Source organism: Chelon labrosus (genome assembly GCF_963514085.1).
Source record: "Chelon labrosus genome assembly, chromosome: 10".
NCBI classification, from domain to species: Eukaryota; Metazoa; Chordata; class Actinopteri; order Mugiliformes; family Mugilidae; genus Chelon; species Chelon labrosus.
In genome coordinates this window covers 18,516,718-18,529,889 of record NC_140360.1, presented here as the reverse complement: position 1 = coordinate 18,529,889, position 13,172 = coordinate 18,516,718, and the positions used below count along the sequence as shown (strand labels likewise).

At 42.2% G+C, this 13,172-nt stretch overlaps 2 protein-coding genes across 4 annotated transcripts; one reads left to right on the top strand and one right to left on the bottom strand.

Moving 5' to 3' along the window:
• The first annotated feature begins 62 nt into the window (after positions 1-62).
• mbd4 (methyl-CpG binding domain protein 4) lies at positions 63-5,337 on the top strand. Of its 2 annotated transcripts, XM_084553914.1 has the most exons (8): positions 63-205; positions 359-635; positions 728-1,464; positions 3,131-3,196; positions 3,305-3,439; positions 3,521-3,670; positions 4,573-4,676; positions 4,760-5,337. In XM_084553914.1, exons 2-8 carry the CDS (start codon positions 376-378, stop codon positions 4,832-4,834), a joined length of 1,527 nt encoding a protein of 508 aa, XP_084410040.1. In that variant the 5' UTR covers positions 63-205; positions 359-375; the 3' UTR covers positions 4,835-5,337. The 2 variants fall into 2 exon arrangements, with proteins under 2 accessions (XP_084410040.1, XP_084410041.1); XM_084553915.1 differs by lacking the exon at positions 63-205 and having other exon boundaries at positions 232-635.
• Positions 5,338-7,067: 1,730 nt separating this feature from the next.
• On the bottom strand, positions 7,068-13,108 carry creld1b (cysteine-rich with EGF-like domains 1b). Of its 2 annotated transcripts, XM_084553150.1 has the most exons (12): positions 12,837-13,108; positions 12,699-12,755; positions 11,817-11,937; positions 11,400-11,482; positions 11,036-11,146; positions 10,381-10,472; positions 10,005-10,184; positions 9,809-9,904; positions 9,640-9,723; positions 9,257-9,352; positions 9,034-9,174; positions 7,068-8,421 (listed from the first exon to the last, which is right to left on the bottom strand). In XM_084553150.1, the coding sequence occupies exons 3-12, from the start codon at positions 11,931-11,933 to the stop codon at positions 8,201-8,203; spliced, it is 1,221 nt and encodes a 406-aa protein (XP_084409276.1). In that variant the 5' UTR covers positions 11,934-11,937; positions 12,699-12,755; positions 12,837-13,108; the 3' UTR covers positions 7,068-8,200. The 2 variants fall into 2 exon arrangements, with proteins under 2 accessions (XP_084409276.1, XP_084409275.1); XM_084553149.1 differs by having other exon boundaries at positions 11,817-11,984; positions 12,699-13,108.
• Between the last annotated feature and the right edge of the window lie 64 nt (positions 13,109-13,172).

Genomic DNA, 13,172 nt, shown 5'->3' with positions numbered 1-13,172 from the left:
CTTTTTACTCTAAACTCGGTTGTCATGATTCGTTCGCACTGCGCAGACTCGGATGTGCTCGCTACTTCCTGTATTCAGCAACACAAGCCGCCGTGAATGTTTGGGACCACTTAAACTCCGTGTTGTGTGTTGAAATTAACCGGGAAGACAGTGATCAGGCAACAAGCGCCACATCTGAATGAGTTCCAGGTTGATTAGTATTAATGTATGTCATGTACACTTAGTATAGTTGTGATTTACTGTTAATCGGGTTCACATCTACTGTAATATGCACAGTATGTATGTAGCTGATACTTGTCGAAGTTGTGTGGTACTGTAAAATGTGGAGATGAAACGTGTATGTTGTTTTGAAATTTAGGTAAAGATGAACCGAGAATGGCTGCTGATGCAGTAGTAAAAAGTCTACTGAAGGATGATGACTCCACCACAACCAGACTCAGCAACAACACTCATCTCCAAATATATCCCACGAGCTGTGTTATCCATCTGGAGACCAGTGGAGACGTAAACAACCAATGTTACAAGGATGAGGATGATTTGTGCCACACTCCCGTTATGCCCCATGGCTGGACCAGAGAAGTGAGGCAGCGGAAAGCTGGCAAAACAGCAGGGAAACTGGATGTCTACATTACAAGGTGACTCGGTGATTTCTTATAATCCTGTCTCTACGTTACTGACCCTTGGATCAGTGTCTAACAGATTTTTATTTTTTATTTTTTTCTGTAAGTCCCCAAGGGCAGAGGTTTCGGTCAAGAGCATCCCTGCAAGCTTTCCTAAAAAGTGGAGAAGGGAACTTGGACATTAATTTCTTTGATTTCACGACGTCCAAAGAAAATGTCACTGCTTCACAGATACTCACCTCTGACGTAAAGCAGAGGAGACGAAGGAAAAAACATAGAGATGGACAGCAGGAGAAAACACAAGCTGTAACAGAAAGGGTGGATGCACCCCTTAATAAAACTAAAAGAGTCTCTTCCTCACTCAGCATTGATACTACAGATAAAAGAGTAAAGGGTGGGGAAGATACTAACCATACTGATACTGATATTATACTAGATAAGACTGAACATACAACTGATGAGGCTGCAAAGTGTTGCATACAAGCTGCACCTTCAGAAACAGTGGACAATGTGAAACTGCAGAAGAGCCCTCAGAGAGTGGGGCTGCTGAGAGAGAAGCTACTCAGACTGGCTCCTTCCAGTAATCAACAAAACGCTTTCATGTTTCACAATGAGAAAGCAGACTCACTGCCTTCAGTCCCGACTCTGAACGTTGAGCCTTCCACTGACAGCGAGAACGAAGGTGAGGATGAGCGGGAGGCAGATGAGACACACATTCACAGCAAAGGTGACGACAAGCCTAATTCTGAACTGGAGGCAGAAAGCCAACGGGAAACAGAAGAAGAGGTGTTGTTAACTGACACGACTGGCGGGAGCTGTACACCAGTAAGAGATTCCCAGAATAGTAAGTGTGATGTACACTGTCTGACAGTTTGTTTTTTATTTATTTAGATTTTAATTTTAGCTTTTCCAGTGTACTGCAGTCAAAGCAATTTCACATTTTACTGAACGGCCAGAGGCGGTTCCGGCATGTTTAGTGCTCTGGGCGAACCTTAGTAATGCCGCACACCCCATCAGATTCAGGCACGCAGCAGGGAGGGTGATAGAAAACCCACCACACAAATGAAACGATTTTTTTTTTCTAGTGTCCGCGTCGCCCCCGACAGTATGACGCCCTGAGCAGCTGCAAATGTCTCCCATGCCTAAATCCGTCTCTGTACACTGAATATAAACACCGATCAGGCATAACATTGTGACCACCTTCCTAATATTGTGTAGGTCTCCCTTGTGCCTCCAAAATAGTTGCGACTCATCAGAGAATGGACATGGGCCTTCTGAGGGTGTCCTGTGGTGCCTGGCAACAAAATGTTGTTAGTGGGGGTCTTTGGGTCCTATGAGTTGAGGGGAGGGGCCTCTGTGGATCAGGCTTTTTCCATGTAGTGAATTTGGAGGCCAGGTCAACACCTTGTGCTGTTTTTCATGTTTTTTGAGTCCTAAACCGTTTGTATGTGTCCCTGTGTCAGGCTGCATCCTGCTGGGGATAGCTACTGCCATCAAGAGTGTCATTGCTATAGGGTGGGGTTGCCTGGTCTGGTCTGGTCTAGGTGGGTGGTACATGTCTAAGTAACATCCACATGAATGCCAGGTCCAAAAGTTTCCCAGCAGAACATTGTATCGTCAGAAGATGGTCAATGGTTATTTACTCCACCCGTGCACAGGACTGCACCACTTTTACATTTGTGCATATGGAATCCTAATGCGCTGTGATCTTATCATTTGTATGGGGGCAAGTTTCAAACACCTAATTGTAAGAGATTTGACAACAGCTGCTAGTATGATTTGTAACAAGCAGAGCACTTCTGTAGGGTTCTTTGAAGAGTGTCCATCTTCCAGGTCATGTTATATCTAAAAAAAAAACAAAGCTAAAAAGAAATTCATCTGGACTTGTTTTTCTTGAAGATGTTTCATTACTCATCCAAGTGGCCTCTTTATTTCTAAATGACTGATGGGAAGAACGTCTGAACTTCACATGACTCGGGTCTGTTAACAACACCTGCAATTAGAGGAAGCTGCTTAGAGTAACCTGCACGATGTCCTCTTTTTTCACCATAAGTGGCACTCTAATGAACCACTAATGGTCTGATACTCCAGACTCCAGGTGTGAATGGAAGAGCCGTTAAGACTGTGTTGTAATTGGCTGATAAATTGTCTCTCAGCCCATACCTCCTGTGCAGAGAGAGTTTTTTTTTTTTTACTCCTCTTTCAAACTATCTGCTCTTTCTGGCCAAAATGTGGATGTTGTCCTAAAATTAATGCCCCTTGTCCTTCAGTTGTAAGAAATCTAAAAGGGCTAATGGATACAATCAATTAAATTATATTCTTTACTTTTGAATGATACTTCTCAGCAAGTATTCAGAGATATCTTTTTGTGTAAGGTGTTGTTTAGTTTTTGGACAGAAAAATGTAATATAAACTTGTAACTTACTTTTCTATCCCCATGTTTTGTTTTTAATACTGTCCCATTTCTTATGTCTCGTATGAAATTGCTGATAAACTTTCTGTCTGCTTAGAGTCTAAGAGCTCAGAAGACAAACGGAAAACAAGCCCTTACTTCAGCGGGAAAACATTCAGAGACGGTAATGCTGGAATGGTTTATTTCAGACACACTCCTTGTGTGTATTTGTGTGTTAAACGCTCACATTAAATATTTATGAAATTAAATCATGTGTTTGATTAATGCTCAGGACTCAGCCCACCCAGGAGGAAAGTCTTCAAGAAGTGGACGCCCCCTCGGTCCCCCTTTAACCTTGTGCAGGAAACCCTTTTCCACGACCCCTGGAAGCTCCTGGTGGCCACTGTTTTTCTGAACAAGACGAGTGGTACGATCAAACAAACGCATATTCTGGATGTTGCGCTAACCCCATACTAAAACCACGCCATTTCTCTCTTGTTTAATACAGGCAAGATGGCCATTCCAGTGCTGTGGCAGTTCTTTGAGCGTTACCCGTCTGCGGAGGTGACCCGGGAGGCTGACTGGAAGCCCATGTCTGAACTCATGAAGCCACTTGGACTTTATGAGATTAGAGCCAAAGCACTCATTCGTTTCTCAGGTAAATGTGCTTATTGGTTGATGGATTACAGCATCCATTTCTGTTTAACACTCACCAGGCACTTTAATAGGTACACTTTGCTAGTGCTCTATCGGACCCACTTTAGCCTACAGAATTGCCTTAATACTTTGTGCCATATGTGGCATAAGGTGCTGGAAAAAAAAACCTCAGAGAGTCTGGTTCATATTGACATGATAGCATCACATAGCTTCTGAAAAATTGTAGGTACCGCCTCCATGATGTAAACCTCTCGTACAGCCACATCTCAAAGGCGCTCTATTGGATGAAGATCGAGTGACTGTGCAGACCATTTGAGTTAATTCAACGTCACAGTGCAAGGAAATTAACTTTGCAACATCCTGCTGAAAGATGCCCTTAGACGATCGGTACGCTGTGGTCATAAAAAGATGTACACGGTCGACAACGATATTCAGATTCATTTAAGTGATTCTCATTTAGTACTGGGGGGCCCAAAGTATGCCCGAGATAACAACCTTTGTACTATTTCACCAGCAGCAGCCTGAATTGTCAATAAAAGGCACATAGGATTTGTGCTTTCATACCGTTGAAGCCAAATTCTAACCGTATCATCTAAAAGGTTAGTTATCCTTCGATTAGTTTGATTTCTGCCATCTTCAAGGCATTGTTGGTTAAAAAACTGTTTGGTTTTTTAGACGATTCTCTGCAAACTTTAGAGATCATTAACACATCACGTTCAAATTCCCTTAAATCACCTTTCTTCCCCATTCTTGGTGTGAACTGCAGGCGAGGTATGTGATTGGCTGATTAGACCTTCGCTGTAACAGGAAGTTAAACAGGTGTAGCTAATGAAGCGGCCAGGTGAGTGGATGGAGCTGCATCAGTGACCACAACAAACTCACAGTGACTTTTCTCCTCTGTAGATGAATACCTCTCTAAACAGTGGCGTTACCCTATCGAGCTGCACGGCATTGGGAAATACGGCAACGACTCCTACAGGATCTTTTGCGTGGGAGAGTGGAGACAGGTGAGTGTGCTCCCTGCTATTTACCCTTTACATGATTGCCGTACTATTGTAGTTTTAATTAATTGGTGTTTTCATGTCAAAAGGTGACACCAGAAGATCACATGTTGAACAAATACCACGCCTGGCTGTGGGAGAACCATGAAACCTTGGGAATCTGAATGTGTTAGAAGTTGCATTGAAGAGTTGTTGTGTTGCAAGAAAGAAAATCTGTTATATCACATAAACACTGTATTATAATGAACTTCTAATTTTAGATCACTTTAAAATTATGCAGTGATATTCCAAAGTTTAGCTTGTCTTATAAAAAAGGTTTTACTCTATGTTGAATAAAATGTTTTAAATGGTTTAATAGATGAAGTGATTCATGAGTCTTCCAAGTGTTTTTCTTCTGTAATTCCTTTGTAAATAGATGAGATCCTGAGAACTTCTCTGACTGTATCTGATTAGTTCATTGTCAGAGGTTGATACATCCTGCTTTATGAGTGCACTGGGGCATGGCCACTCCAGGCTGCAGCTTTCGTTAGGGGGGGAGTAGTAACCTGATTTCCAAGGCAACCGTTGCCACCGCAGAACACAACGCACCGGCACGTCACGGATTAATCTCTAACTAGAACAACTATAGCAATTTGCTAGGTTTGGATTTATGTTTTGATTTAATGTTAAGAGAAATCCAAGAAAAAAAAAAAGAAACTTTTGCTAGCTTTGACACTTTTGGCAAGTTTCAGAAGTTTACAGAGAAAGGATTGAGCGTCTCTGGCACGCCAACAGAAGAAACTGCAGAATGAAACTACGTAAGGAAAGCTTTGATTTCTCTTTCTCCAATTTATTTATTTATTTATTTATTTTTGCATTTCTGTCTCTCATAGTGTTTAAGTATGTGCCGTGATTTTTTGTTAATTTCGTCATTACCACAGCAGCCATATCCACAGCTCCCACACCAGTCTGGGTCCCTCGTGACACACCTCCTGTCCGGCAGAGTCGCTGTCTGGTGGTCACTCCCATGGCATTTCCCATCATCTCAGACTCTGCACGCCTGTGGACAAGCAATCAGGTGAGATTTACCGACTGTGCACTCCTGTGTCACAACAAAGTGAGATTTGCTTTAAGGTCAAACAATAAAAAATAAAGAATTATTAAATTGAATTATTATTCATTAATCTACTCCCTTAGAGTATTCCTAGACTGAACCCTTTACATCCACCATTGGCCCATAAACGCACCGTCAGTCTGGAGACACCAGCGGTTCACCACCACAACCACCAGAGGACACTGATCATGCAGAGAAGGGAGCATTACAGGTAGAAGCACTGCTCAAACTCACTGTAAATGTACCTACTGGTGCATTTACAGTCTTTGCTTTGAAAAGTTATTAGAGTTCAAAGTCACTGACTTGAGGTTGATGTGTCAGGTATCATCAGGTGTGGCGAAAACCCTTTTATGGAACAGGCCCCGAGAGAGATGAATACAGGTAAAATGAGCCTTTCATGCTTCAATAAAGCAACATTTATTGGTGACAGAGAAAAGCTGCTCTTTAATTCCTGCAGGAAGGACTTGCGAGATCACTTAAAAAGGCAGATGGACGAGAAATATGTAACGCTGAAGCTGCAGCTGGCAAGTAAAGCGAAGGACGCAGAGTATGTCCGAGAAGTGGACCGCCTCGCCCTGTCCAGTGAAAGAGAGCAGAGGATCCGGCACAGCAAAGCAATGACGGCATACAGGGATGAGAACAAGAGGGTACAGTCCCACACATACATTATGTAAACCTGATGCTTTTGTGTTTATGCCCTCTTACAATAGTGTCCAGAAAATGCTTCCGCGTGCTCTCAGGTTACAACAATATAGGGAGTGACTAAGTTTTTTTTTTTTTTTTTTTCTTCCTTGTCCATGTGTTGCATGTTTTATGTTCACAGCTAATGGAACAGGGCTGGAGGGACAGAGCACTAACACGTTCCCAGGAGGCCCTGAAGGAGAGAGAGCTGCTGCGCCTCAACCCCATTAACTGGAGTGGAACACTGACTTAGGGCCAAACCTCTCTTCAAGAACCCAAACTTCAGACTCGGGCCTCCCTATAGCACTTGGGTACGTGTGATTGTCAGATAAAAATGAGGTTTAAAAACACTGTACAGTGCATGATGGAAACATCTGATGGTGACTGAAGCCATGCTTATCCTTTTTTTCCTCCTTGTACTGTAACTACAGTGAATATATCATGAATGGCAAATATTTAGATTGTGCAAAGGTTTGCTCAAAGTACACATTTATCCTAGGAATTTGTCTGTATTTACAATGCAACATTAAAAAACGTTTTTACACAAGCCAGAAAGTCCCCACCCCAGTTCTGTACGTAAAGAATCAGAGGAAGAGCAAATTAAAAACTACAAAACGTAAGGAGAGGGAGTTTCTCTTTTAATTTTAAATTAAGCAAACACACCTAATGAATGACAACTCTGGAGATTTCACACTTAAAAAGTGAGACATAAATAACGCAACAGACAAGCGCTCGAGTGTCTCTCCAACATGATGCTACTGTATCTGCTAAAACTGGAATTGCACTCTGCATTGATAATGCACATATATATAAAAAAAAAAAAAAAAACAAGTGTCAACAAACAAAAATATGATAAATACCAACAAACATATTGCTCTCAAAATCAAGGCAACAGAAAATGGCTTGCGTCGTCCAGATCAGAGCTGGTGTGTATCCGAGCACGTCCTCTCGCACACTCAACAAGCAGTAATGTTGGTGATCCAGCAGCTATCAAATATTAGTCTTTCATGCCAAAGTAAGACGAATTGATAAATACAGTGCAGTAACTTCCATTTCAAATCCTAGTATCATGCATTATTACTAAAAAGAATCATTCAGGAATGAGGTAAAAAGTCGTTCAGCGAACACAAAACTAGTAGTTCACAATGGAAACATCCCAGAGTTTTGAGTACTCCGTTGGGGGGGGGGGGTTGTTAAATTCTCCAGATTTCTTCCATGCCTATAGCAATAAGCTAGGGCTGCAGTAACCTGACACAATCAAAACGTGTCTACTCTTGAAATTATGGGACAAATCTATGCTTTATCGCACTGCAATGGAGAAAAACATGGACGGACATAATGACTGGAGGTTTTCATTGTGTAGAAGAAAACGACATCTTTTCTCAAGCGACATAGAGGCCAGATGAGACATCCAAATGCATAATAGAGTTTAACAATCAGTAGTGGTCTTTATGTCACCCTTGTCCCCAACAAAGTTGAGGTAGGGGATTAAGTTCAGTTCCTTTTATTTCAGTGCAGTTTCTTTGTTATTCCTCTTCATGATTCACCGCCTCATAGTTTTCAAGTTCTCGCTTTTTCCTGCGTTATCCTATTCATAAATATAAATTAATGAACCCGAGCCCTTTTAAGTAATTCCCCAATCACAAGTAAATCCCTGAAAGGCTAGCATTATAAAGAGTTTCCTTTCCCCAGTTGAGTCTTATTCACTCTAATTGGCTGGTACTCCTTTTCTAAAAAAATCGTAGTTCCGTACAGTTTAGCGTCCCTTTAGAAATCCATCCAGCATGTAGTCTCCCTTCTCCGTCAGCCAGTATCCAGCCATTGCCGCAACTCCTCCAATAAAAATGGCTGTGAAGACCATGTCCCCCTTGGCAGCGAGCGTAGCCAGGGCACAGATCACGACGCCAAAGAACATCTGCTGCAGCACGAGGACCTCGTCATCTGTCATGTCATCGAACAATCCCTTCTCTGGGCCAGCTAAGGAGGTCAAAAGAAAAAAGAAAGAAAGAAATTTTAGGGTTTGTAGAGATTTTGAAATTGAACTGTATCACACACTTAAATCTGGGTTCGGACCACAGGAGTTAAATCCGAGTTATTCCTAAATTCACGCTTCCAAACAGTTGGGAGAAAGTGCCTGTCTGGACCTCAGGTGACATTTTTTTGGTCCAGATTATCTGGTAATGTGAGGGTGTGCAGATCCACTCCTAAACCACTCATATCATCAGGGCTGCACTGACCACATGATTTTAATATTTGGGGTTTAAAATCTGGGTGACACTGAGCAGCTGATGGTGTCATGGAAACTTCCTAACATTAGCTGGCCCTCTCTCATTGGCTATTGTCAAAGTGCAGACATAATCCTCCAGGTATTAAATATTAAACAAACAATATATAGATATTAATTGTGATACAAGATGAGTCTGCGAGCGGTTCGGGAGGTTTGAGATCTTTCTGTAAGTAACTCGGATTACCAGATAATCTGAGCAGAGCCTTCCAAAACACCTGCGGTCTGAGCCCAGCTTCAGCCAAAAGATCTGAATAACTATCTACAACATGAGCATTTGTTTCTTCATAACAACTGCCACTTACCAGGAGGTTTATTCTCAACACAAATGCTATCTCTCCTAATGAAGCCATCAGCACAGTCACAGTGGAAGGAGCCCTCCTCGTTGATGCAGGCCTCATTGAGGCCTGGGCATGCTATTGCACGTTCACTACATTCATCTACATCTATGTGAAGAAGGAAAGAGAAACAGTTTAGAAGATTTTAGAAGGTGAAGATGTAAAAGGAGAAAACGATTTATACACTTACCGAGACACTTTGCTCCCTTCAGTCTGTAGCCACGAGCACACCTCTTACAGCGCGCAGGACCGCTACCCATGCAGCCCATACATGCCTGGTCACAGCCTGGATGTAGTGGACACATTCAGCAAATGATATTTAACATAACCACCTGATTAGAGCCATAACAATTAACTGATGACATTAATCCGAAACTATTGACAATTTTTTAAACAAAAATGCCAAATTCCTTGACCCAAGGCAACAAACAGATAGTCTGGCCAATTTTGCAAATGTCACTAAAAACATGCTTAGTCTCACACCAGCTCCATAATATCTTGAGAAGTATCAGCAGGATTTCATTACGTACAGTACACTGCAAACAGTGACATCAACTAGACAAGGGGGCATACCTCTGCATTCATATGATCCATCTGTGTTGTGACAATAGGTGTTGGTAGGACAATGAGCCAGCTCTGTACCACACTCGTCAATGTCTAAGAGACATAAAAGGCGTGTCAAACAGCACATATCCAGGAAACTGGCACCGAATTACTACCGCAATCAAATAACCACACTCACCCACGCACTTGTTGTCATGAAGGATCCAGCCGGGTTTGCAGTCCAGGCATTTGTAGTCCTGCGGCCCTGAGCATTTCTTACATGAGTGGTAACAAGCTATGAGAGATGAGAGACATGGGTGCAGAGAGAAGGTCAATTTTTGATGACCCCGTGCAGAATTTAACAATGCAGACACAGTTGTCTGAATCTGAGGCACCTGCGCAGGCTCCTGTGCTGTCATTGGAGCTTTTTTCTCTGTAGTAGCCATCGGCACAGCTCTGGCACAGATGGCCCGAGTATCCGGGATCACAAACACACTCTCCATCTCCAAGGCGAGTACCCTCCCCTTCGCAGCGGCCCAGACCTCCACACACACCACCGGGTCCGGATGGACACTCTGTATTGGATAAACATGCCATTAACTCTGGACCTCTTCAAACCAAAGCTTTGAATTAGCATGAGTCTAATTACAAGCACTCGGCTGAATGAATCACACTTCACATGGAACAACAAGCAAAAAGAAATTCTGATATAGTGACATTTTCTGCGTTCACATCGTGTCACTTGTATTTAATGATTTAAGTTTTTCACACCTTTGCAGTCAGGTCCAAAGCGTCCAGGTGGACAACAGAGTCTCAGCTCCTCTATGCAAAGCCACTCAAACAGGTCCGGTGCTTCCTGCTGCCTGTAGGACCATACATGTCAAGCAAGGCGTTAAAACAGGAACATGATAACGCATCTCAGCAGACAGCATGCTCACACATGTCAACAGACTAGCAAAAAATTAAATGTTGGATTAATTTAAAATGTATGAACACTCAAATTCAATCTCTTAAAGATGTCTTGTTCTGGTTGATTTGACAACACCTCTAGTTACTGGTGGTAGCATTTGAATACTGCAGGTTTAAGAATTTTGTGGGCAGCAAAACAAGCTATTGTCATTTTAATGAAGAAGTTGGATGGCAATTGGAACTTTTTTCATAATTCTGTGAGTAACAATTGTCCGATATTACAGCAAAGCAGACTGAAAGGAGCTGATTACTTTGTCGAAAATTTGGTGTGTGCAGTCTGTTTGCCTGCAGCACTTCATCTCCTACTTTTTGTTTCACACTTATTAACATTTTAGCTGAGCTCTTGTCAAAAATATCAAAACCGTTATCGTATGATAAGATATAGGCATATAATAATATATACTTATCCTCGAATTTGCCACTTTAATGTGTGGTAATATTCCTATTTTATGTTTACCTGTGGAACCACCACGTCTCCACTTGGTCCTCTATCTGCTCCAGCAGCTGGTTACATTCAAAATCTGCTTTCTCACAAGCAGCTTCTACTATCTCTAAGAGCCGAGTCTCACTGAAACAAGAAGCCAAGAAGTGAACTGGTGATTTAGTAATCGCATAACAGATTATATAACATCTACATGACATCATCTTGGCAACAGATTATTTTTCTTATGCTATCATTAAGAAAAACACATCATGCAGATGTACAGCAAAGACAAAATCTGTTCGAAAAGCTGGGTTGGGACACATATGATTTGGACTTAGATGATATTAATAAATGAGTATCTTTGATAGATGTGAGTCTAGATATAAACCGGTCTTACCTGCGTGCATATTTAGCCAGCTTCTCCTCCTCCCACGCCGTGTTACCTCCCCCAAAGTTTTTGTTGGCTGTTCTCTCCAAGCCCTAACAGATGTAGGTGTGAATAATAAAAAGTCAAAGGTCGAATTCTGCTTTATTGTCAGTTCTGCCACATGTGCGGCACATACAGAGGATTGAAATTGCGTTACTCTAAAACCCAACCACCTGTTAAACCCTAACACAAAAATTATAAACATCTGAGGTTGGAAGGATGTCAATAAACATAAAAACTAAGGCACATAACAGATGGAAATGAGTCCAATGTCGCGTGAAGTGGCTGGAGCAACCTCAGAGTTTGGCAGGTGCAAATTAAGATGTAAAAAAACAAGCTGGAAGAAGAGAAGCGTGAATCCAAGGCTCATTAAATTAACTGCAGTACCTTAATGAAACTCTCCGTGAGTTTTCGGCAGGTCTGGCACGGTGCAGTCTGGACTCTCACCACGGAGAGCTCTGAGAGAAGCACCAGGGCAGGCAGGAACGGCCAGGCCCACCACATGATCCTTCACGGAGAGAAACACACTACTGATGCACGCCGAACAGGTCTACCCTTTAAGAACATGATTATTTGTGTTCTTTTAGAGATCAGCATCAAAAGGAAGCAATAAAGCATAATACAACCCAAATACACTCGCTTTAAGTTGCTTGTCATACCTCTCATTAAATATTTAGTTCCTGCCTCTGTTCTATAAAGGCTAAATAATAATCTTTAAATAATCAGTTTTATAAAGATTGAAAACCAGATCATGATTTATGATTTAATTAAATCTGTACTTTTTATAGCCCTGCTGCAGATACACTGTGATCCTGTTATTTTCCTGGCATTATTATTTAGATGAGTTTAATCAAATTAATAAAATCTAAACCCATAACATTGTACTCTACTAAATACAATCCTCAAGTAGCTCAGGGATCCCTTTTTTAGATTCATTTATACCTAGTGTTGATGGAAGAGCCCTAAAACGCTCAGCCTGGCCTGTCTGGGATGCTGCTAGCTTCAACGTTAGCTTAGTTAGCTCAGCATCAGCACCACCAATAATTAGCCGGCTAGCAGTTGGCTAAGGTCAGCAGTTAGCTGCTAGCCTAAGCTAACGCTGTCCATCATAGTCTGCTCATATGTCTATCGTGCTCATTAAACTTTACTGATCTTAACGACAGTGTTCTCTAACGACACATAACGTTATACGTGTGCTGAGTAATCTTTATCGCAGTTAGTCTTAAACTAGCTGCTGATTTTATTAGCCTCTTTTTTTTTTTTTTTTACCTTGTTGGAAAACCACCGCGTCCGCTGCACCACCACCGATGATTGTCTGATTCCCTGCTGGTTCACACAAAGCAGGTAGAGTTTCACATGTTGGACGGACACTTTTAACGCTTCCGGTGTGCCATGTTTAGCACCTACCAGCTAGCTGAACGCTGCTCACACAGCCTCACACACAGCGGTGCTAAGCCTTCGGCAGTGGGATGAATGAGCGCATGAATGAATGGATAGGGCTTGCTTCCAGTCGTTTCTACGCTTTCCACGCAGCTGCCACACACAGGATGTAGCCCCGCCCAAATCCTCTGGGATTTAATCAATCAACCAATCAGCCATCGCCCAGCTGCTGCCTGTCCGTGATGTCACCGGGCCGACACAACATCTTGCTCACAGCTGCACTTTGGATTTGTGATTATTATATGTGGAGATAATAAAACCAAAACAGCTGATGCATCCTAACAGAGCACAGGGTTTCTGCAT

Excerpts from the sequence above, each read along its gene's own strand:
- mbd4 (XM_084553914.1), top strand. The coding sequence starts at position 376 with ATGGCTGCTGATGCAGTAGTAAAAAGTCTACTGAAGGATGATGACTCC. Across the intron at positions 636-727 it reads CTGGATGTCTACATTACAAG|TCCCCAAGGGCAGAGGTTTC; the intron begins GTGACTCGGTGA and ends TTTTTCTGTAAG. Across the intron at positions 1,465-3,130 it reads AGTAAGAGATTCCCAGAATA|AGTCTAAGAGCTCAGAAGAC; the intron begins GTAAGTGTGATG and ends CTGTCTGCTTAG.
- creld1b (XM_084553149.1), bottom strand. The coding sequence starts at position 11,933 with ATGTGGTGGGCCTGGCCGTTCCTGCCTGCCCTGGTGCTTCTCTCAGAG. Across the intron at positions 11,147-11,399 it reads CTGGCTAAATATGCACGCAG|TGAGACTCGGCTCTTAGAGA; the intron begins GTAAGACCGGTT and ends TTCTTGTTTCAG. Across the intron at positions 10,473-11,035 it reads GAGACGTGGTGGTTCCACAG|GCAGCAGGAAGCACCGGACC; the intron begins GTAAACATAAAA and ends ATGGTCCTACAG.